The sequence below is a fragment of the Berghia stephanieae genome, chromosome 4, assembly GCF_034508935.2.
Source record: "Berghia stephanieae isolate SIO BIC M18660-M18661 chromosome 4, UCSD_Bste_1.3, whole genome shotgun sequence".
Lineage (NCBI taxonomy): Eukaryota > Metazoa > Mollusca > Gastropoda > Nudibranchia > Aeolidiidae > Berghia > Berghia stephanieae.
Genome location: NC_088363.1, coordinates 81,796,840 through 81,822,842, shown reverse-complemented (window position 1 = coordinate 81,822,842; position 26,003 = coordinate 81,796,840). Strand labels below are relative to the sequence as shown.

Here is a 26,003-nt window from a genome sequence, read left to right as displayed (position 1 = left end):
TGAATACATAACTGAATAAAAAATGAAATAGATAAATAGATAAATGTATTGCGAATAGAGGAGATTTGTGACCCATCGTGTGAAAACGTTATTATGACGGGACAAACTGGTTCCCAAGAATTGAATTCAGAGCTAAACTGGTAGGAAATACCATTTGTGTTTCGTTTTGTTTTTGTTTTGTTTTTAATCATTTATTTATTTTTTATTTTATTTTTTTTTGGGGGGGGGCGGGGGAGGGAAGGGGGGTGTTTTTCTCTCTCAAAAGTATCACTACTTCTTTAAATTGGACCGGAAAGTCAGCGGTTTGAATCTACATGACAATAATAAGATAGAATGTTTCTTATAATCTGAAGTTTTTTTAACAACTTCCGTCTCATGTAGTCGAAGTCTCGTCGGCGCATTTTAACACCGAGTTGTTACTTTTAAAACATTTTAAAGTGTTAAAACAGGCGTTTAACTAACGATTTTAACATCGAATGAATCTAGCACCAAAGAGCCAAACTAGAAAACCGATAAAGTTCCTTTTTGTATTATTACCTTCGTTTCCGGCCATTGGCTCTAAATAGCCACAGTTTTAGCATCCTTTTAGCAGGGTTACACTATCAGACGTGATGGCCAGGCAGAGGTGCCTGTTTGAAATGTCAAATTGAAATCGTAGTTTCCGAGGGGAAATAAGAAAAAGTCATTTTAAATAGCTTTATAAATAAATCATTTGCCATCACCTCGATCCATAAGGGTCCAGCGTCCTGAATGTAGATTCTACGGAACTTTTCAACACCATTTCTTGAGTCAAGGATGGGGATGCAGTTCTGTAAGTGGAGCCAAAAATTTGTATTTCTACGAAATTTTCGTAGGACAAGGCAGGTTTGTGGGCAAGCCAATGATTCACAATGTACTACCAAGACTGATAAGAGCTTTTGGTGCTCCAAGCCAAAAAGAGGACCAAATAAGTTGTTTATCATGGTAGCCATGACAATCCATTACCTCCCTTGTCATTTAGAGTTATCAACCGTTTGTTCAGGCAGCCTTCGATGTTTGCAAAGCTTTTGGCGTCCCCGTGACAGCCAGCCGTTGTTTAGGGGTGTAGGGGAGATAAGTCATTGTAAAACACACGATTGATAGGAAGGAACTCTTTGAACAGACGTTAGTAGGCTCTGGCATCTTGGAATATTTCTTCATTTGGATGGGAGTTTTGTTTTGATTTTTGTTGGTTTTTTTTGGGGGGATGGGGGTCCCGACTGCTCTCTGCCGTCATCGGAGATTTCTTCATTTGGATTGGAGTTTTGTTTTGTTTTTGTTTGTTGTTCTTTTTTGTTTTTGTTTTTGTTTTTGTTTAGTTTTGTTTTTTTATTTTTTATTTGTTTTTTGTTTTGTTTTTTTGTTTTTTTTTTGTTGTTTTTTTTTGGGGGGGGGGGGGGTTGGTTTTTTTTGTTATTTTTTTATTTGTTTGTTTGTTTGTTTGTTTTTTGGGGGGAGGGGCGTGGGGTAGCCCAGTTGGTAGTGCACTCGCTTCGTGCGCAAAGGGACCGAGATTTATCCCTGGTAAAATATAGAGATATTTTTTCTAACACCCCCATCCACCCTTCTGTCCACTCAGCAGCGATTTGATAGCTGGTTTTTTTTTTTTTTTGATCTGGCAGAAAGTACTTTGCGATAGACTAGCGACCTATCCAAAGGGTAGAAAGCAATTGTTATTATCCGTTTCATGCTATGGAAATCAGAATAGACTCGGCTCTATGAGCCCAATGGCCCTGGAGGACTATTTGTGATTGTTTTTCTTTTCGCTTCTTTTGTATTGTATAAGTGGAAATGGATTTTCTTTTCTAAGCGTTACGTTTCGGAATGGAAGGGAAACCAGAGAGTGATATACATATGTATATATATATATAATTTTAATATTTACCACAATGTTGGAGTCAGTCTCCATCGATGTTTCAGGCCTATTCGTACCATGTTTGTATCCAACACGATTCAAGGAAAGATAAGAATGAATACCTGGCAAGTTGTGGAAAAATACCTGGTAAACGCGCCCGGGGGAGACAAAGAAAAACACTCATAGACCAACTGAAGGGCTTCACCAACCTAACAATCCAAGAGCTGTTTGAAAAAGCAAGAGACAGGGAGGAATGGAGAGAGATAATTCATGCAGTATCCGAAGCCTGGACCAGGCATGGAACCTAGAAGAAGAAGATATATATATATATATATATATATATATATATATATATATATATATATATATATACACACATGCTCTAATTAATATTATCGAGCACTCCAGTATCTACAAATACCCACCAACACTCATAAAGGGACAGCGGTACGGTCTTTGCGTCGTACCGGAAAGGTACCGAGTTCTATCATCCGACGCTGCGATGTGTGGCCTTGAGCAAGTCCCTCGCCCTAGCCCACTTCGCGGCGCTGCTCTGCGGCTGACGCCTGGGTCATTCCAGTCTTCCTTTGGAATAGACCCTAAAGACAAACTTCCCCATGAGGACGAATAAAGGGAATTATATATGTATATATATATATATATATATATATATATATATATATATATATATAACAAACCTCTCAAACCTGGGACTTCGGCGAAATCTTCCATAATTCCCAGATTTGAGAGTTTTGGACAAGATGAGGGTCATTTTACTACATCGATATTTGAAGGACGAGATTTCTGGTCAAAATTTTAAATACGTTATTTGTTTTGAGAGTATGTGATAATTCCAAAGACTTAAAGACAAAATCTAAATCATTCACAGCTTAGATTATCGACATGACCGACCTGGGAGCGATGCAGACGACAGCACAATGGACGGATGACTGCCTGGGATAGACCTACTGTCAAAACCAGACGCGAGATGCTTAGCTTTTTTCCCGTCTTTCTATCAACACGACAGGCCCCGGGCAAGAGTGGAAGGGAGAGAAAGGATTAGATTCGATTGGTCAGTGCCAGTCACGTGGTCTTAGAGCTAAGCCAATGGGATTAAAGTGTGGGATTGGAGAGTACTGCTGGGAATGTCGCTTGGCTCACACAGACAAAGTCCATTGTAATCTCTGTAGTAATAAAGTTGGTTGTTTGGTTGGGAGTTCCTTCGGGCTGGATTCTATACAAAATCACTGTCACCAGGCCAGCCTCCTCAGTCTCTCTGATTAACACTAAATTCGTTTAATTTCTTTTGCTTTTCTTTCTCCCATTCTCCCGTTCTCTTCCTTTTTATTTCTTAATCATTTAGTCATCCATCCCATGTATTTTCTTTGCTGCAATGTGCGTGACTCAGTAAGCTGGCATACAAAAAAATTAATCACGAAATACCAACTTTCCATTTCCTACAGAACATTTCGTTTAATAGGTATCCTTTAAAAAAAAAAAAAAGAAGACATTCAGAAAGAAAGAGAAAACTGTTTTCCCCTTTTGTTTCTTTTGCATGTTCGTGCCGGTCGAGTATCGTTTTGAATCGTTTCTATTGGAATTTTGTTGGGGTTTTTTTTCTTTTGTGTTTTGTTTTCGTTCTTGTTTGATGGGTTTGTTTTTTTTTTTTTTTTGTTGGTTTTTTTTGTTTTGTTGTTTGGGGTTTTTTTTATTTGTTTGTTTTTGTTATTATGTCATTGCTTGTTTGTCGTTTGTATTTTACTTCCACTTCACATCCAGCGGTCTTTATGATTCTTTTTTTTTCTGTTTTGTTTTTCTTTCTATGGATGAGGGGAGGCGCGCGGGGGGGGGGGGGGGGGGGGGCGGATGCGAGGTAAGATCCGTTCATCTATTAATATTAAGGCAAAATTATTGATGAATGACGTATCAGATTTTCATCACTGACAGATTTGACGTGATGAATGCATCTTTTGGCGTGACGAACGCATCGTGTGTGAATCTGTGATACGTGATTCCAACAAGCCGACAACATGCAGCAAGCATCGTGATTGTTGTCCTCATTGTTCATTTTCATTTCGTTTTCAATGTCGACGACAAGGGGAGACAATTCACACCACAACAAAGATTGTCAATTTGATTTGGAAATTATCAGAAATTTAAATACGATATTCGTGGTTCGTTCAATTCAATTTGTCATGAATTGATAATATCAAGTGAATTGAAATGATATTTATTCGCACTGGGCTTGTGTGCAATATTTGTCATTATTCGATTATTGTCAAATCGTCAATACGGGTTTTTGTTTGTAAAATGTAAATGTAAACAAGGCAATTTCACGGCTTCATCGTCCACAAAACACTCTGACATAAAATTATTAATTGACAAAAGTGAGTGGAGATGACACGTTTGTTGGCAATGACAAGTAATGAAGCGAGTAGAAAAGTGTTGGAAGATAATAGAGAATAAAAATGTTTGGACTCCATTCTTTGTGCCCTCTTGTCATTTGACAGAAACTCTAGATAGATAGCACGTTTGATACCATTTTTTGTTGCTATTTATTCAAATATATTTTATTGAATTGTCTCCTACACTAATCTCGCTTTTAAAGATCTTTTGTTTAATCAACATTCTTACATGATCCATCTCTGTCACTTGTCAGGTATTCATTCACACCTGACTAATGAATAAATATGAATATATTATAGCATTGAATATTCATATCTCTTTCCATACATTCACAGAGGGACCTAGTTCGATTCCGGGCGATGTCGCGATTCTTATTTTTTCCTGACGCTCCTCTGTCCACCACATTGAATCGATACCAGTGACTGGTTATTCGTTTCTCTCTATTTTGAATACAATCAATTTCTATAAATTTCTATGAACCATTTTCTGCTCTTAACATTGGGAAAGAAGTCTATGAGCGAAATATATAATATATTAAATGAAGTAAAAATGTCTCCGTGCCCAAATAATAATCTCCGTGGATTTCTCATCCGAAGTAGAAAAATGTATTATCTATTATGACAGTATAAATTGAATTCAAATTTTATTCAACATTTGAACCGTAAATTTTGAATTGATCGGCTTTTCATCACGTTCATTGCAGGGGCACCTTTCAGTTAATATAAATCCAAACGTTCCTGATTAGATCTGAACCCTAGACATTTCAGTCTGAAAATCGGTGTTTTGTCATTGTTTGTCCGAGCATCGTACCAGCACTAGGACATCATCATGTGGTTTATACCCCTTTGGCACGATACCTGATCCACGCCATTAAATTAAAACACAACCAGAGTCTGGGTAGTTCCTTTACAGACATCATCATGGAGGCTCATCACTCCAGGCATAGGGAGTTCACAGTTCTTTTTTGTATTTTTACTGGGTCTATTCGTTGTCTGATTGCTCTCGGCATATATCTACGTCACAGAATCCTCGTCTAAGCCATGACAAGTTTGCACATTTACATATCTGTATTTTACAGTTAAGAGTTAACTATATTTCAAAAATTAAATGTGGGGTGATTGAGATACAGACAGACAGACAGACAGACAGACAGAGAGTAATGTAATCTCAGTGCTGTCACATCTATCATCTCACCTGCCCTGTCATGCACGAACCAATATTTCAATGCATTCATCAAAGATGGGCTGGTTATGCATGACAATATAATTGCCTTATGCGATAGTCAAGGAGCCATGACTTCATAAACACTTCACAGCAGCAGGGGTTGACTAGGGGCAATCGTTTTCATCACTATTGAAACATTTTCGGACTGGCCTTTGGCTTCTCGGTCACCCGACTGTGATACATCGGTTGGTTTCACCATTTCCGTTATTAAGACAATGCAATATCTACCAAATTCGTTCCCTTGAATAGTGGACAAATAATTCCAGAGACAACTAATACGGGTACCCACATTGTACGGGTATCTCGGTGAGAACTACTCATAAACATGTATGGTAAAAAACAATAACAAAGACTTGAGTAACGTCAAATTCATTCTATCTATACATATGAAGTTGCCATTGGTTTTCGAGTTGATATTCATACCTCCCATTGTTCATATGGACCAAAGAAGAAATAACGAAAGTGTTTGAACTCAAGACCTCCTAGATCACACAGTACAATGCTATAGATAGAATGAAGATGAAGTCACTCGGGTCTTTGTTATTGTTTTTTTTTTTACTCTCAGTAAACTGTATTAACCAGACTATAAACGTTCAAGGTTACACATATTTTTGTGTGTTGGTCCGTTCTACTTCCGGATGGCAATGTTGTGAGCTTATTAGCCAAGCGCACTTTATCTATAATTTGGTCCCAACGGCTGATCATTAGAATTTTATTTCACAACAGAAAAATAGGATGTAAAAATATGCTCATATCCTCGTTTTTACCATGCTCAATGCGTTTCAAACGCGATATTATTCATTCCCCCGGCAGGCCACTTGAGACTTCCAATCTTCTCACTTGCTTGTCCATGCATGCATGGTAAGCCATTATTGTAATTCATTCTGCACAGATCAGCAGGTTATGCATGACGAAATGATTGGCCATTATAGGGGCAAGGGGCCATAACTCTCCACTCCAATTCCAACTAGAGTTGAACAAGGTCAAGAAACGTGGAGATAAAACAACAAATTAATTGTTAACTGATGGACCTAGACTGACGTACTCTGGAAAAACTCATATTATTTAAAAATTTGGCCAGAAAACTCAGAAAAGTGAGTGGAGCAGGCATTTATGTTGGTAACAACAAGAGATGAAGTGAGTAGGAAAGTGCCAGAAGACAATAGAGAATTTTAAAAATTCGCGGCAGTATCGTGGATAGCTCATACGGTAGATTCACGCTCTCACCGGCATGCGGAGTTGTCGTACCAGTAAGGTCGCGGGTTCAAACCCCCATCGCCGCCGCGAAAATTTGTTATTCTCTATTGTCTTCTGGCACTTTCCTACTCACTTGTTGTACCAGAAAACTCGTCCTTCAAATATCGATCGATTTAAATGACTATCATCTTGGCAAAAACTCTCAAACCCGGTACTACGAAGATTTTCTGTCTACAGATTTTTGAGAAATGATTTCTGCTATATTATCTGAGATAGAGTGACAGTTCATGGTTTATTTTACACTATTGAACTGGTAGAAACTGATACAATTGATTATTTTGTTTTGTTTTTCCAAATACATTATTATTGACGTATTTTCGTAGCGAACCTCACAAAAACTACCTTTGAACACAGCCTTACAATTCTTACAGCTCTATCACACATCACTAAATACGTCTGAAACAACGAGTGAGATGATGATTATTCATATCCATTCATATTCATATAATATCACACATAGCAAATGTCCACCGCATTCATTATAATATTTACATGCATTCATGATATTTACAATCGTTGTAAACCTGTTAGGGTGAGTTAATTTACAAAGAATGTCATCTCTAGATGGAATATAATTGATCTCTCTCTTACCACTCTCTCTCTCTCTCTCTCTCTCTCTCTCTCTCTATCTCTTCTATACACACCATGCACACACATTCTCTCTCTCCTTCTCCCTCCCCTCTCTCTCTCTCACTCTTCTACCATACACAACTATCTCTCTTCCCTCTCTCTCTCTTTGCTCTCTCTCTCTCTCTCTTCTCTGCTCTCCTATCACACATGAACACACACTTTCTCTTCCTACTTCTCCTCTCTTCTATCACTCTATCAATACACATACTCTCTCCCTCTCTCTCCCCTCTCTCTCTCTCTCTCCTCTCCCTCTACTCTCTCCCAACCACGACTATCATAAGACAGTTCCATTACCAACTCACCCCCCCCCCCCATCCCCACCCGCCAAAGACATGTCCTACCCCGAACCCCCCCCCCCCCAACCACCCCCCCCCCCCCCCCTCCCCCTTAATTTACCCACACAGAAATCCCAATTGCCCAGGTCTCCCACGAGTAGCAACAACCAATACATGACATTCCATACCAAATCTCCTATTATTTTTTCTTCCGATCTCCTAAAATAAACACGCATTTAAGAAATTGGGCCAGAAAACTCGTCCTTCACATATCGATTGGTTAAAATGGCCCTTATCTTGGGAAAGACACTCAAACCTGGGATGTTAAAGAAGGCTTCGCGGAAGTCCCAGGTTTTTGACAAGATGAGTCATTTCAATCGATCGATATTTGAAGGACGAGTATTCTTTCTGGCCAAAATTTTAAATACGTGTTTTTTCAGAGTATGTTAAAAATCTCTATTGTCCTTTTATTAACTCACGCACGATAATCAATTACAGTTTCCCCCTCCCCCCCCCCCCCCCCCCCCATCCCATCCCTCCACCCCCCTCCCGTGAACTTATTAACCCTGACCAATCTAAACACCCAGCCCTTTCATTTCATCCCCCAAACACAAAGGGAGATCAATGTTCTATTGATCCCTTTCCCGGTTTCCATACATTTCTTGATTGTATTTGAGCCAGAAAAACATACACGCATAACCCTAAGCACACACACACACACACACACACACACACACACACACACACACACACACGCCGATTGACACAATATCCGCCATCCCGATCAAAGTTCGATTTTAGATTATATTGAAAATGAATATTTTCGACTCTCTATCCTCCACCCACCTTTTTTTACCCTTTTGTTTCGTGTGTTTTTATTCCTATCCGATGCTAGTTTTTTACTCTATTGTTGCTGCTAAGCAATGCGTGGCATTGTATCTCCTTCCGGTTAAATTTTTATGGATAAACAATTGAAAACGTCGTTGGGTAGATCTGTGGGGGTGGGTGGGGGGGGGGGGGGGGTGGTATAATTGGATAAAGTTCAATTGTCTTGTCCAGGGTTTTGGTTCCGGGTTTTTTATGTGGCATTATTTGGGTTTGTTCTTTGTCTATCTCTAGCCTTACATGTTTAGTGTTGAATTGATAATTGATGAATAAACGAACGAGATCTACACCCCTCTCTCTCTCTCCTCCTCTTTCTACTCATATATATATATATATATATATATATATATATATATATATATATATATCTTTCTCTCCCGCATAACACACACAAATTAATTACCTGTGCTGATATAACCATAATAATAATAAAATAAAATAAAAATAAAATAAATTCCCTTAATTCATCCCATAGGGGAAATTTTCCTTTAGGATCTATTCCAAGGGAAGACTGGAATAACCCCGGCATCAACCGCAGTGCAACGCCACAAAGTGAGCTAAAGCTATGAGACTTGCTCAGGGCCACACAGCGCGGCGGGTAGTCGAACTCGGTACCCTTCGGGAACGAAGCAAAAACCAAAATCGCTGAATCATGCTATCCCAAAAAGCGCTACAAGGCCCTGTAAAATTCCCTGAACACGAAAAATGAATTAAAATCAAATCATTTTAAAAGAGCAAACACAGATTGAACAATTTTTTTTCGAAACAGGGTGAGATTTTTATTTATTGCCAGGAGCCCGTCTAGACAAATACCAGACAAAATATATGAGATGTGGAAGAACTGAAATCACTTCCTGCCATTAAGACTTTTACTGTCCAATGAAAGAACGATTTGATGACGAGATCTCGCGAGGTATAGCCAGTTAACTTCCAGACTCTGGAAAGACACGAATTCAAAAATTTGGCCAGAAAACTCGTCCTTCAAATATCGATCAATTTAAATGACCCTCATCTTGGAGAAAGAAAAAAAACACCTCAAACCTGGGACTTCGCGAGGCCTTCCTTAAGTCCCAGGTTTGAGAGTTTTTGTCAAGATGAGGGTCATTTAATTGATCAATAAGAAGGATGAGTTTTCTGGCCAAATTTTGAAATACGTGTCTTCCCAGACGGTAGTCAGCAGATTCAAACGAGGAAGGATTTATTTTTAAAATACGGGCGTGAGGGGAAAGTAAACATCCGGTTGAAAATGGACCAATCAGAAAGCGACTTTTGTCGTCGGTCAATTAGTGCAAAAAGCTTTTCTGGTGACGGGCGTGTTCAAGGTCTGATTGACAATACAGTGTGGATCCGTTATATGGCTGTGCTCGGGACTCGGGGAATGACAATGGTGTTTGAGAATTTTATAATCATACATTTTTTTTAAAAATCCCAAATTGCTTTGTCATTGTTTTATTTTATTTTTTTTATTTTTTTTTTTAGTTTTCTTTTTCTTTTGTAAAGCGTTTTGAGTAGTTTTAATGGATATTGCGCTAGATAAAAGATCTCGAGATATTTGAAGAACAAGTTTGCTGGACACATTTTAAATTCATGTTTTTGTTTGGGTTATTTTTTCAGAGATCAGAAGAATAAGTAACTGTAACAATGTATTTCCTTATTGTTATTATAACGTATATTTTCTTTTCTCCTCTCTCTCCCTCACAGTGTACTCTGAGAGCCCCTTCAGATGACTTCCAGAGTGACACCTCGGGGGAAACTACCACCAGCGACAGTGGGCGTGGCGGAAGTGAGGAAGACATTCAGCTGCCTCCTCTGCCGGAACTCCGTGGTAAGTCGGAAGTGGCTTAGGGATGCATTATGGGAATGATGAAAGGAACAAGATGGCGTTTGAGATTTAAAGTTTTTTGGGGGTTCATTTTCGTCTGTCATTCTTTTTAGGTTTTAAAAAAAATTAAATCATGAAGCAGGATGGGAAGGGGTTGGGGGGTGGGGGGAGATGTAGGGAGAGAATGGGGCTGGAAGACTCTGTGACGTGAAAGATTTAACTGTGATTAAAGTGGATTTTGTTGGGGTTTTGGTTTAGGAAAGATTTGAAAAATAATAAAGGACGAGAGGGAGAAAGAGAGAGAGAGAGAGAGAGAGAGAGAGAGTGAGAGAGAGAGAGAGTGAGAGAGAGAAGGTGGGGGGGGGGTAATAATTCTGAGAATTGGTGTAAGGGAAGGGGGGGGGGGGAATGATGGATTAAGAAGAGACACACAAACACAAAGAGAGGAGGAGGGCGGGGGGGGGGGGGGGTTGAGTAAGGGGAAAGTGAAATGATGATGATGATGATGATGATGATGATGATGATGATGATGATGATGATGATGATGATGATGATGATGAAAGAAGAAGAAGATGGAGAAGATTTTTGAACATCCGTGTCAAAAAGGTATTTGAATATCTTCTCCCTCTCTCTCTCTCTCTCTCTCTCTCTCTCTCTCTCTCTCTCTCTCTCTTTCTCTCCTTAATTCTTCCCCCACCCCGCCCCCTGATTCACCCACGACCCCCAAACACATCAACCCTCTCATTTGTCATCCTTATCTCCCCTTTCAACTGTGGATTGAGATTGGACCTCAGATTTCCTTTCCCTTTTTTTCTGTACTTTTTTGTCTTGTTGTTGTTGATGCTGTTGTTGTTGTTGTTGTTGTTGTTGTTGTTGTTGTTGTTGTTGTTGCTGTTGTTGTTTTCCTATTTTGTTTCTTTCTTTTCCTTTCTTTAGAAAAAAACATATATTGTTTGATTATCGATCTATTGTTATATCATCACCACCACCATCATCATCATCATCATCATCATCATCATCATCATCATCATCATCATCATCTTCATCATCACCACCACCATCATCATCATCATCATCACCATCATTATCATAATCATCATCTTCATTATCATATTTTCATGTGAAGTGTTTTCTCTGCTTAGTTACACACTCATACACAAATACACTCACACACTTCTCCTCCTCCTTCAGCACTCAGCCTCACGCCTTACCACCACCACCACCACAACAACAACCACCACCACCACCACCACCACCCCGACCACCATTATCACCACAACCACCACCATAACCACCATCACAACAACCACCCCCCTCTATCACCACCACCTCCACCATCATCACGAGCACCACCACAACCATCAACACCAGCACAACCATCAACACCACCACCACCACCACCCCTACCACCACCACCACCTACACCACCACCACCACCAACAACAACAACAACAACAACACCACCACCACCATCACCACCACCACCACCACAACCATCACCACCACCCCTACCCCGACCATCACCACCACCCCTACCACCACCACCCACAGCACCACCACAACCATCAACACCACCACCACCACCACCCCTACCACCACCACCACCTACACCACCACCACCACCAACAACAACAACAACACCACCACCACCATCACCACCACCACCACCACCACCAACACCACCATCATCATCACCACCACCACAACCATCACCACCACCCTACCACGACCATCACCACCACCATCACCACCACTACAACTCTCTCATTTCCATTCCCTTTCCAGAGGACACATCTCGAATCATCTTCAAGTCTCCCGGAAGTGGACTGAAGGACTCTAGATTCGTCCAGCCGACTTACCCAGGATCCAGCGGGACCGGTGCCGAGACTATGGCTTTCCAGACCTTCTCTCCACGGAGCACGAATAGCACTCTCCCCTCACACTCCTCTCATCAGTACGGCGGCGGTGGAGGTGATCGACTTGACGGCGGGTCACTCTCATCGTCATCGTCTCCATACGGAACACTCTCAAAGTCACGTGACACGCATGGGTCAAGTTTAGGCCCTGCATCGTCAAACGTTTCGTTAAATAAAGGAGGAGATACTCTTCTGCTCCGCCAGAAAATTGCCAATAGCGTCGCCGCTTCCGGTGGCGTTGGGAATCAGAATAGTAGTAATAGTAATAGTCACAACACTGCCGCTCCTTTGTCAGGAAGAAGCACGCCTAATCCCAGGAATAGCCAGGGTTACTATTCACCCACCCATCCACTGAGCCGACCTACTTCCCCACCCACTCACCATAATCCACATCCACAGCATAATCGTTACTACCCATCCCGTGGCAATAGTAGCGGCAACAGTAATAATAGTAGTAATAATACCCTTCCTATTTCATCTACACGAACAACACCTGGGGGTATCGGCGGGCCGGGCCATTATCCACAGGACATACCGGAAAGAACTGAAAATCCTTACGGAAAAAAGGTCACGTTTCAAACAGACTTGACCACACAAAATCTGAAGACGTGGGACCTCTGCCAAAAGATGAACATCCAGCCAGAAGCGGCGGCCGCCACTCTGCACGGCAATCCTGGATACCTCGGAGTCGGCGGCCCTGGGGATATTCGAAGCCAGAAGTCAAGGCCTCGTAGCCAGGAAGAGGACGATAACACGACCACTTCCGGTAGTTATACCATCAATCTGGACAACGATCTTGATATCGACAGTCTGCCCCCTCCATTTTCCACAGTGGCTTAAGGATATATTTTAATGTAACACAAATTCAAAAACGGTGTATAAAGCACATACATACAAAGTAACAAATATGTTGTTTCTATAATCAGTGGCATATATAATAATTTATTCCTTAACTTCCTTTCCGTTTATATATCTATCTACATATAATTTGGTGCAATTCTCATCACCAACCGACTTATCATTGGAGACTTTTCAACCGACAAACTTTGGCCCCCAAAATAGAAATGCTTCTTTCTGCGCTCTGATCCCCAATAGGAATTGCTGTGTCACGTGATCTGTCTCCTATAACTTGAATCTTCTCTCAGTACAACGACCGCCAATCAATGCCATGAGAGCAATCTTCAAGGACGTATGTACTGAATTAATGACCCCAAACTTTTAAATGTCCTGGATCAACACAAACAAACTCTGTTCCGTAATGGCAAAGAGATATTATTTTTAAAATTTTGATTCTGTCTTATTTTAATTCACGAGTATCAACATGTTGCTTTCTGGACTAAACTGACTTCGAGATCCTTTGGTTTACAGAACAGTCACCGATAGGCATGACTCATCTGCCTTCATTGGTTTTATCTTAAAGATGCTTTCAAGCATGACAAAAAACAAGCCCATAAGTAGGTCGCTCATTTTCTGAAAACATTTCAACTCGCAGGAAGCCTCTTGGAAAATGTTGACGAAATTGTCCATTGAATGCGATGGTTTAAAATATTTCAAGACGGTTTTGCCTCCTGAACTAAGATATCAACACAGACTTTATGTAAAGTGCTCTGGGTACTTCCCCGTGTTAATATGGGACGGTGCTCAACAAATGCAATATTTTATCTTTTTTTTTCCATGCGTGTTTTCAATGATTTTATTTTACATCTATTCAAAAACAGAAACGTCCACGTCCTATGAACACATTCGAGCGGCCAACAATGGCTGTTCTGAGTCGTCTAGGATCAACAAAGAACTACAACAGAACAACCAATAGTCAGGGAAATAACCCATCTGATACATTTCAGTCCCGTATCTCAATGTTTCGGACATGTCCGTGATCAAGATGAAATTTAAATGTTATCATTTACGCTTTGAAACGAATGATGAGAAGACAATTATAAAATTGACTCAGTGCAAGGGGATCGACTCTTGTTGTTCCACGACACATGTTCCATGTCGTTGACTTCACAATGATTTTTATTCTGTGCCAAATACAAAACACAGATAAGTATAAAATGATTAATATAGAAAACCGTCCTTAAAGAATCGTGTTTAATTTATTTTGTTGAAATGACAATTTTCATCAAAGTAACAAAATAGAACTGACAATAGCTACTGATCAGCCTTCAATTTTTTATGTGACAAAATGTGACCCTCCTAATCATCGTGGTATTAAGTCGGGAGAAACTAAATGAAATAAGAAATGATGCTTCAGACAAACTGCCCATATTTTGCAAATTCGTTGCTTTTTGAACCTTAAAAATCAATTATAAACAAAAGCCACTTTCATCAATGAATGTCAATATTTGAAATCCTTCATGAGTTGAGTCCAAGATTTGACCTTTAGCACCGAGTTGACACCGACATATTATCGTCCTGACACCATTGGCCCCAAATCCCAAGCTGCCTATCTTCATTATAAAACGAAATTCAGCTCTACGAGATAAGAGCTTCAGCAACACATCACAGTGATACCAAGCTTCCTCAAGTTGTGGCCTGAAAAAAAGTTATAAGCAAAAGAATGAGTATGACAGCTTCCAAAAAGATACAAAATACCAAGCACGGAACGTTTAGGGATCAAAACACTTCTTGAGACAAGAACAAAAAATAGTCGCAACATGAATACAAGAATTAAAAACTAGATAGACGGCAGAGCAATATTTCTCTGTTGGCTGAAAAAGGGTTTTGATCTCGAAACGTTCCGTGTTTGGTATTTAGTTCTTTTTTGAAGCCGCTGTATGTATCTGTTCTTCAATAGCTTCACACCATTAGCTTTGCCACCAGTTTTAGCCAATGACTTGTTACTGAAACCGTTAAACCCCTTATCAAGCATGAAAACAAAAGACGTACAATACTATGTTACTGGATTTTAGATGGTTTACAGTAATACCGTAGTAACCCACTACAAATCGGTAGAGTAAAAGTCCAAGTTTTCCTGTAACACATTTATCATGATTTTATTTACAGTAATCTGATTTTCATTTGTTTTGTTCTGTTTTATAGATTTTCTTTCTCGTCTTCATTCAACGAGTTCTCTAAACGATCCACACACACAGTTTTTATGCTGAGATGTTCAGATTTGACACGATTCTTTTCGTATTCTGAACCAAAAATAACACGCATTAAAAATTTTGGCGAGAAAGCACGTCCTTCAAATATCGATCGAGTAAAAATGACTCTAATTCTAATCTGGACAAAATTTCTCAAACATATAACTTAAAGAAGACTTGGTGGAAGCCCCATTTTTTGCCCAGACGAAGGTCGATGTTTGAAGGACGTGTTTTCTGGTCAAATACTTTTAACGACTTGGTGGGTTGGTTGTTTTTTTACAAGCGTGCAACACATTTTTCAGTTGTCATTTTATTACCCTTTCCATGGAATATCTCTTCATTTTAATTGGGTTGACTTGTCTACTGATACAGTGATAGCTGCAACCCCGATATGGTCTATATATTATTATAAACAGTTTATATCGCTATGTCTATATATAAATTAATTTTGTTATAAGTTGATATAATATTTTATTCAGACAAATGGTGGTGATGATTTTGTTTTGATTTTGTTATTACTATCATCATCATCATCATCATCGTCATTATTATTATTTTATTATTATTATTTATTATTATTATTATTATTATTTTATTATTATTATTATTATATCTATAGTCTATTATATCATCATTCAATCTCATCTCATCATCATCATCATCATCATCATCATCATATCATCATCAGTCCATATCCATACTAACATTATGTGATAGCATTTTGATCGCGTATTGTATCATTAAAACACATTTATTTTTATAAGTAGTCATTTGTATATCACTATTGATTATTAATAATACTTTTATTTTTTAAATTATTACATTTTATATCACTATATTCATTATTATATATTATCACATTATTATATTATTATATTATACATTTATATTATTATTATTATTATTATTATTATTATATATTATTATTATTATTATTATTATTATTATTATTATTATTATTATATTATTATTATTATTATTATTATTATTTATTATTATTATTATTATTATTATTATTATTATTATTATTATTATTATTATTATTATTATTATTATTATTATTATTATTATTTTTTATATTATTATTATTATTATTATTATTATTATTTTATTATTATTATTATTATTATTATTATTATTATTTATTTTATTATATTATTATTATTATTATTATTTATTATTATTATTATTATTTTATTATTATTATTATTATTATTATTATTATTATTATTTTATATTTTATTATTATTATTATTATTATCTTTATGGTCAGTATTACCTTTAGTCTCATTATTAAGTTCCACATGCAAACCCTTGTTGATTGCAATGGAATCTACTTTAGCCCTAGTTGAATCGTGTTGAAAAACCATTTAAGTTGTTGAATGAATTCCACAGTGTCTCAATATAGAATTAGATGATATCATCCGTGTCATTTATCACAATTGACGTTTATCTATTATCGGTTTGCAGTTACCCGGACTGAAGTCTAAGAATGTTGATTTTTGTAGTGACGCACATAGGAAACCATGATGATTCGCCTAGAAGCATTCCTGGAAATCGGCATTTTACGCGGATGATTGTTATTAGTAGTAGTTGTAGTAGTAGTAGTAGTAGTAGTAGTAGTAGTAGTAGTAGTAGTAGTAGTAGTAGTAGTAGTAGTAGTAGTAGAAGTAGTAGTAGTAGTAGTAGTAGTACTAGTAGTAGTGGAAAATGTCCCATCTTGTTCGCGCCGATTCTCAGAGTGAGGACGACTGATTCTCGAGAATCCAATGTTATATAAATCGTTGATAAAAGACATTGATAAGGACCCGACTCTTTTCTTCTTCTTCTTCTTTTCTTCTTCTTCTTCTTCTTCTTTCTTCTTCTTTTCTTCTTCTTCTTCTTCTTTCTTTTCTTCTTCTTCTTCTTCTTCTTCTTCTTCTTCTTCTTTTCTTCTTCTTCTTCTTCTTCTTCTTCTTCTTCTTCTTCTTCTTCTTCTTCTTCTTCTTCTTCTTCTTCTTCTTCTTCTTCTTCTTCTTCTTCTTCTTCTTCTTCTTCTTCTTCTTCTTCTTCTTCTTTTCTTCTTCTTTCTTCTTCTTCTTCTTCTTCTTCTTCTTCTTCTTCTTCTTCTTCTTCTCTTCTTCTTCTTCTTCTTCTTCTTCTTCTTCTTCTTCTTCTTCTTCTTCTTCTTCTTCTTCTTCTTCTTCTTCTTCTTCTTCTTCTTCTCCTTCTCCTTCTCTTCTTCTTCCTCTCCTCCTTCTCCTCCTCCTCCTCCTCTTCCTCCCCCTTTCATCCCTTTTCTTCTCCTTTCTTTCCCTCCTTCCATTACCATAGCGTTCCACAGACAGTTTCTTTTTCAAAACAAAATTTGATTCGCATAACTTTTTGACCAGCACGACAAAATGCTGGAATTGACTGAAACTTCCAAGAAAAATTAAAAAATAACCGATGGCTGCAGATTTAGCATAATATCCGATTTACAGTCATTCATTCTACGTGATCATTGTTTTGGTTGTTTATTTTTTGCGTATTTGATTGTGTCTGTGTAGATCTAGGTTGGTTTTTCGTTTGTTTTTTGCTTTTTTTATCGGGAAGCGATGGGGGTGGGGGACTTTGCATGTTTTATGTTTTGAAAGGTGGGGGGGGGGGGGGGGGGGGGGTTGCTTTGTTTGTGTTTTGAAGGTAGGGGGGAGTAGTTTTGTTTTTATTTTGAAAGGGGGGGAGGGGGGGTGTTTGTCTTTGTTCTGTCTTTTTTTTATCACGTTGAAGCTGTGTAGTTTTATTTTCAATTCTGTTTCAATGTTATTGATTGATCAACCTTTTTAACGACAGCTGTTGCTTTGTTTTGCTGAGTGACATCCCACGAACCCTTAAAAACTGCCTGGCTAAACTGATTTACAATCTGGTCACATCAATGACTTGGTCAATCATATATTATTCCGTACAGGAATGTACATCAAAATCCATTTCTAATTTACTTTATTTACAACAGTTTGCTTGTATTGGCCACAGTTATTGTTCATATAATTGTTTGATGTTTTGTTTTTAAAAAATCATTGTTAAATGCCTTTATTTTATAGTCAAATCATCGGCTTTTTATTGTTTTTGCATCGCTTTGTGATTGTTCCTAAACTTATAACAGATATAAATTTGTTAAGAGTTGTGTTTTTTTACTCCGATGCAATGTGTGAATCCTTGGCCAGCGCATTTATCTATACATAACAAATTGAGCAAGTGAATCCTGTCGTGTCGACATTTCATGTTTATTTTATGATTTTATGTCATGTTTCATTATCATGCACACAAAAATAATTTGGTTTCTTTAGTTGTCTATTTTGTTTTTATTTTTATTTATCTATTTTAGGTTTTTTTATGTTTTGTTGATATCTAAAAATAATTTTATTTTGTTGTTGCCAGCTGGGATTTATGGTTCTAAATCATATTCTATAATGGACTATTTATTCTTGATCGATAACAATAATTGACAGTCAAAAGTCAATATCAGACTAAATCGATCATTTCAATATTCAATAAATAAAAAATAAAAAAATTCGTTTTATTCATCGCCAAGGGGAAATTTGTCTTTAGGTTCTATTCCAAGGGAAGACTGGAATAACCCAGGCGTCAGACGAAGAGCAGCGCCGCAAAGTGTGCTAGGGCGAGGTGACTTGCTCAAGGCTACACAGCAAAGCGGCGGGTGATTGAACTCGGTACCTTTCGGGTTCGAAGCAATGACCGTAGCACTGAGCCACGCTGCCCCTAAACTAGACCTATACTCTATTCCGATCATCCAGTCAGATGTCGGTGTGAAGATTTTACGACCAGGAAACAAACACAAACCATACAATGATATCGTTGTCACCTACATATCCATCTAGCTGCCGTTATTATAAGATATTATTAGAGTCAAAAGTCGCCGATAAGGTTGCGATAGCTCAGTTGCTAGGCCACTCGTTCTCAGGTTACACCAGTGGCCCCCGATGCTGTGAGTATTTGTTTTTGCCGTGGAAATTGAGGCATAACGCTATTTTTGTTGTTAATATTTTTCTTTTAAGAACACTTTTAGGTCATATTAGCGACCCTAAGACTGTATAGAAATGTAGACAAAAGGATGTTTATTTTTGTTGTTACTATTTTACTTCCTTTTTTGTTAATCTTTACTTCCCATTGCTTTGGTTGAAAGGTCAGCACTAGTTGATATTGTTTTGGGATCACCATCAGCATCATCATCATCATCATCATCATCATCATCATCATCATCATCATCATCATCATTATCATTATCACCATCATCATCACCATCATCATCAGCATCATCATCATCATCACCATCATCATCATCATCATCATCATCATCACCATCATCATCACCATCATCATCATCATCATCATCATCATCATCATCATCATCATCATCATCATCATCATCACTATCATGCGTTGATTCAATAATATCAAGGAATATCACATAGAACTCTAACGGATTAGCCTCATCACCTCCCACCCCCACCCACCCCCTCCGACCCCCCCCCCCCCCCACCCCCTCCCCCAATTTTAATACATGTCAAACGTTCCAAGTGAAATGAATAAGATTCCCAGGATTTCACCAGTTCGCCGCGATAACTCTGGAAAAAATTCATATTTAAAAATTTGGCCAGAAAACTCGTCCTTCAAATATCGATCGATTTGAATGACCCTCATCTTGACAAAAACTCTTAAACCTTGGACATAAGGAAGACTTCGCGAAGTCCCCGGTTTGAGAGTTTTTGCCAAGAATAAGACTCGTTATAAGCGATCGATATATTTTAAGGACGAGTTTTCAGGCCAAATTTTAAAATTAATATGATTTTTCCAGCTTACGGCAGATAACTGTTTAGTTTGATGAAATTGTTACTTTATTGATACAACAAAAATAACTATGATTTAATAAGTTAATGTTTTTACTTTTTGTTGTTGCTTTTCAGTGATAGCTTTCCTAACTCTATAATGATTTAATCATCCTTATGTTATAGCTATTCTGAGTTCGGATGTCAGACCTGGTGATATGTACACGTCTCCACAGTCTCATAAATCAAGCCGTTTTAGAATGGGTTCATTTTTACGTATGTTTAATTGTCGTCTCTGGGTTGCCAGCATCAGCTTTAGGCACTTGAGTTTATTTACGTAATGATGTCAATCAGGTAAAAATTCATCAAAACATTAAAAAAAAGATAAACTGTTATCCCATTCCTATTAAGAAAGGAGTCCGTCAAGGGTGTGTTGCCTCACCAGATCTGTTTAATCTATACCAAGAAACAATCATGAGGGGCATAAATAATATGGAGGGAATAAAAGTAGGAGGTCACAACATAAATAATATAAGATACGCAGACGATACGGTACTCATTGCAACATCAGAAATCCAACTTCAAAAGATTGTTGACAAAGTGGTAGTAGATAGTGAAGCCAAGGGAATGGAAGTGAATATCACCAAAACGGAATGCATGGTAATACAGAAAAACCCCGAAAACAACAACACCTGCAATATAACGATTCACGGCGAGCAACTTACCAACGTAGAAAGTTTTAAATACCTAGGTTCAATAGTGACAACAGATGGAAGATGTAACCGAGACATACGAGCAAGAATAACTCAAGCCAAACAGGCCTTCATGGACCTGGGAAACATTTTGAAAAACAAACAGATGTCGTTTGGGATTAGATTCCGAGTCTTGAAGTGCTACGTGTGGCCAATCTTGTTATACGGATGCGAAAGCTGGACTACAAATGCAGAAACACAAAAGAACATTGAAGCTTTTGAAATGTGGTGCTTGAGAAGGATGCAGAGAATATCGTATACTGCACACAAAACGAACGAAGAAGTGCTAAAACAAACATACCAACAAAGGAAACTAATGCCCTTAATAGTGGATCGACAACTATCCTTTTTCGGACACATAGTAAGGAAAGATAAGAATGAATACCTGGCAAGTTGTGGAAAAATACCTGGTAAACGCGCCGGGGGAGACAAAGAAAAACACTCATAGACCAACTGAAGGGCTTCACCAACCTAACAATCCAAGAGCTGTTTGAAAAAGCAAGAGACAGGGAGGAATGGAGAGAGATAATTCATGCAGTATCCGAAGCCTGGACCAGGCATGGAACCTAGAAGAAGAAGTATGTTATAGCTACCTCTATTTTCTATTCTCGTTGTCTCCAAACGATCATCCTAGTCAATTATGTATTTTGATTTTGTTTATAAAGTAGGTTTTTTTGTGGGGTTTTGTTGTTGTTGTTTGTTTTGTTTTTTGTTTTTTTTTATGGTTTTTTTTTTTGTTTTTTTTTTTTTTTTTTTTGGTGGGGGGGGGGGGTTCTCTTGGTTTTTATTTGTTGGGGTGGGGAGGGGAGGGGGGAGGGGAGTTGTCTTTTGTGGCGTTATTTGGTTGTTTGGTCTTTTTTATTTTCGCTTGAGGGTTTGTTTTTCTTTTTTTTTTTTTTTTTTTTTTTTTGTTGGGGTTTTTTTTGTTTCGTTATTTTTTTGTTTTGTTTCGTTTTTTATTTTTGTTGTTTGCTTGTCTTTTTGTTTTGTTTTGTTTTTTGGGGTTTTTTGTGTTTATTTGTTGTGTTTTTTTTTGTTTTTTTGTTGTTTTTGTTGTTTTTTTTGGGGGGGGGGGGGTTGTTAGAGCCAGGGGGGTTACAAGCAAAAAGAGGTAGGGGGGTTGGAGGCAGGGGGGGGGTAGAGGCAAGGGGGTTATTTAGTTTGTTTGTTTTTTTTTTTTTGTTAACCTTGCCTTCTAGATGCCAAGTCTTTCTCGTTTTGTAAAGCGAGTTAATTAGGGTTTTTTTCTGTTTGTTTGTTTGTTTGTTTGTATTTATTTATTTATTTTTGTAGGGATTTTTGTCCAAAGGCCTGTGTCAAATAATAGCAAATGATTTCAGTTTATCTTTTTTTTTAATGTTTTGATGAGTTTTTACCTGATTGACATCATTACGTAAATAAACTCAAGTGCCTAAAGCTGATGCTGGCAACCCAGAGACGATAATTAAACATACGTAAAAATGAACCCATTCTAAAACGGCTTGATTTATGAGACTGTGGAGACGTGTACATATCAGCAGGTCTGACATCCGAACTCAATTAGGGGCTAGACAATATTTTGCGCCATTTTTGTTGTTGGAAATGTCCATTACAACAATGAACCCATAATGAATTAGGTTATCAGACCTGCAAATAAATGCACGTTGATCTGTGGCAATGGATATTTGTCAATATGACATGTAGTACTGTAGTGTTTGTTTTTTTAATGTTGCTAATGTAAGGAAAACTACTTTTTTTAAAATATGCATTTTAATACAATACGAAATAACAGAGGATCAAAACTTGGCCACAAATAATACCATTTCAGACAACGATAAAAAATATTTTGTTTTAAATGGCATAGGCATCTGGCAATAAAACATTTTCTCACTTTACTTCCGGTCCGAGATCTAAACGTTCTTCACAATGTTCATCATTATAGCTCTCTTTGTTCTGAAGTAAAAACTTGGAGCTTACCTATTGATTTAGTTCGGCAGGCAGTTGGACCAGTTCGTATCCCAAGTCTCAGGAATAGACTGATTGGAAAGAAATCCTGAATATAGAAAACAGAAGATGCGCATTGAACACTTGTTAGTTTTTTAATAATAATAATAATAATAATAATAATAATAATAATAATAATAATATAATAATAATAATATAATAATAATAATAATTATAATAATAATGATAATAATAATAGTAATAATAATAATAATAATAATATAATAATAATGATAATAATAATAATAATAATGATAATAATAATACTTTACTGCATCCCAAAAAGGAAATTTTTTGTACAGACGTGTTATAATTTACACATAAGATAAAAATACAATAGAAATAGGATGTATATATAAAAAAGGAGCAGCTCCATAACCAGAGCTGCGCTTTATAATATGAATAATTTCAACAATGTAAATTAGTTAAAACTGTCACTATAAATTGAAAATTGAAAATATTGGAAAACAAATAAATTAATAAATTAATTAATATTTACATTTTTTGAAAGTAAAAATGCGAAATGATTATATAAAATGATTATTGCTTGTTGTTATAAAGCCTAATACTGGACGGCAGAAAAGATTTTCGGTGTCTCTCTGTTTTCGTTGAAATAGAGAAAGGGCGACCACTTCTTTCTGACATAATAACTGATGGTCTTAGTGGATGATACTGGTCATTTAATATTTTAGTTATTTTATTTATACAAAATTTTTCGTATAGAAGATCTACATCGTCGACATCATTTATATAGCGTTTAATAGATTTTTTAATATTTGAATTTATTTTGTTCCTTTCCACTGCTAAGCAATTGCCTCCCCAAGCTGTTATACAAAATGACAAAACACTTTCGATTACTGCTCTATAAAATAGGGTTTTATCTATTCTGAACTGAGAGAGTTTTGATAAATTTCTCTATTTAACGTTAAGTACTTCAGGGTATCAGTCAGTTCTTATTCTAACGAACTATTTTAGCTCTCTCCTTACCAGCTATTTTTAGAATTTCGCCCGAAAAATTCACTCCCACCCAGCACAAAAATAGACTTTTCTTACTCAAAGAAAAAAAAGTAACAAATGAGCTCTACAACACAGTGTTTAGTATTTATAGCTGTCATCAAAGCATTTCTTTAAAATTTGTGATATACAAGAGAAATCAGAATGAGAAAATTGTCGGTTACATCGTAACGAATGTGACGATTTTCCTGTGGGTTAGAGGAGAGAGTTAAAATATATATCGTAATATCCACCAAAATGTGCTCAAAGTGCTTTACAAAGATTCCCCGGCCTCTACGGATTTTGTTTTTTGTTTGTTTGTTTTAATTTTGTTTTTGTTTTATTTTTCTCCTATATTTTCTATAATAATTTAATGTAGCCATTGCCTAATCGCGTGTATAGATATTAGTGTGCCCCTGGTGAATCATTTGTAAATATTGTATCTTATTTTATTTGTCTATTTTTACAAACTTACTTGTTGAGATTGGTGAACGTCCCGCCAGTGATAATTGAAGCAGACTGCATTGAAGTAGAATTTGATTTATTTGTTATTTATTGTTACAAGATGTTACTGGAATTGTAGAAAGTTATAGGATATTTATTAGCGGCAAACTGAAGGCAGTAAGTTTTTGTTTATAAAGTTATATATTTTTATCATCAAAATCATCACCATCTTCATCATCATCATCATCTTCTTTGTCATTATAACTAACATCTATCGACTTTTTAAATGTTTTTTTTAAATTTTGTAATGTCAATATTTTCAATTTTTTGTTGTTTTCCATAACTCTAAGCTCCACAATAATTTTATGTTTGCAGCATTTGCGAGTCTGTGTGTGTTAAGAACGTGTTTGGTGTGTAGCTTGTAGTGTGTAGTGAATGATTGACACGCTCTAAGAAACCAATCCAAATTTGAGAGAAGGATAAACCCAAAGGTCTATAAGAATATAGATGAGGCCGTTTTGACTTCACCTTCCATTATTTAATATGTTCGTGTAAGACACTATTCTATGCTTTTATTTTGTAGGCGCTGTTCTTGTAACTATATCTATTTTATGATAGGCTTGTAAGAGCCATGCCAACCCATTAAACCCTGGGTCTGTTGTGCTCAAGTTAGTCCCCGGGTTCCTCATATCCACCTGTGCAGCTTCAGTTCTGCTGGAGTATCTCAAGATGAAGACGTCCACAGGCAACCCATTCCAAAGAGCCGTGGACTTGGATCATTGAAAGACAATGACGGATGCCAGATTTGAACACTTGCCTAAGACATTGAAATAATATAGGAAATCCTTTGTTTGAAACAAACATCACGGACTGACATATTTGCGACGCAATGATCTCTTTTAAAATTGAAAAGATAGGAAACGCATACTGGACGATGCTCCGAGTACAAACCGAGTCCTTCTGCTTCCCTGTCTTCAGAAGGAAAAGCAACCATGACATGGAGTTTTATTTGAGATGTCAAAATCCATGGGGACGGAGATGTTTTGTCTGATAGAACCAGCTAAACTGTCTTACTCTGGAAATTCACGAATAAATAATTTGGCCAGAAAACTCATCCTTCAATTACCGATCGATTAAAATGACCCTCATCATGGCAAATATCTCAAACTTTGGATTTCGCGAAGTCTTTCTTGATGATCCAGGTTTGAGAGTTTTTGCAAAGATGAGAGTCATTTAACTCGCTCCATATTTGAAGGACGAGTTTTCTGGTTAAAACTTTTAAGCACGAGTTGTTCCAGAGTACGGCAGTTAATCGGTTAGCTTCCAGGATTATGGGGAGGTGATTAACGACGTTGGAAGATTTTCAAAGAGACTCAGTGAATGAACATGGCAGCGCTGTCTCTATAGACGCTTGGCGTGAACATTGCGTGTTATTTCGGGTGTTTCAGTCTGGTCTTTGTATCCAGTTTTGATTTGTTTCCATGAGTCTATGTCCAGTGCAAGTGTTTTTAGTGTTTGAAGGTCATCGTATGTGTTAAGGTGCCGGTGGAATTTGATGTTTCCTTGCAAAGAGAATACGGCCTGAAGTCAATCACGACCCCAATGCATCAATGGGGTCTAAAGACGTTCCCACTCAGTGGGCATTTCAG

General features: G+C 37.3%; 1 protein-coding gene across 1 annotated transcript in view; it reads left to right on the top strand.

The window, feature by feature from the left end:
• Positions 1-14,003, top strand: part of LOC144971373 (protocadherin-11 X-linked-like) — a 260,953-nt gene extending 246,950 nt beyond the window's left edge. Inside the window, exons 4-5 of the mRNA XM_078912172.1 lie at positions 10,252-10,375; positions 12,158-14,003. Of these exons, the coding sequence (XP_078768298.1) occupies positions 10,252-10,375; positions 12,158-13,128 (1,095 nt within the window). The 3' untranslated portion in view covers positions 13,129-14,003. The remainder of the gene's footprint in view (positions 1-10,251; positions 10,376-12,157) is intronic.
• The last annotated feature ends 12,000 nt before the right edge of the window (positions 14,004-26,003 follow it).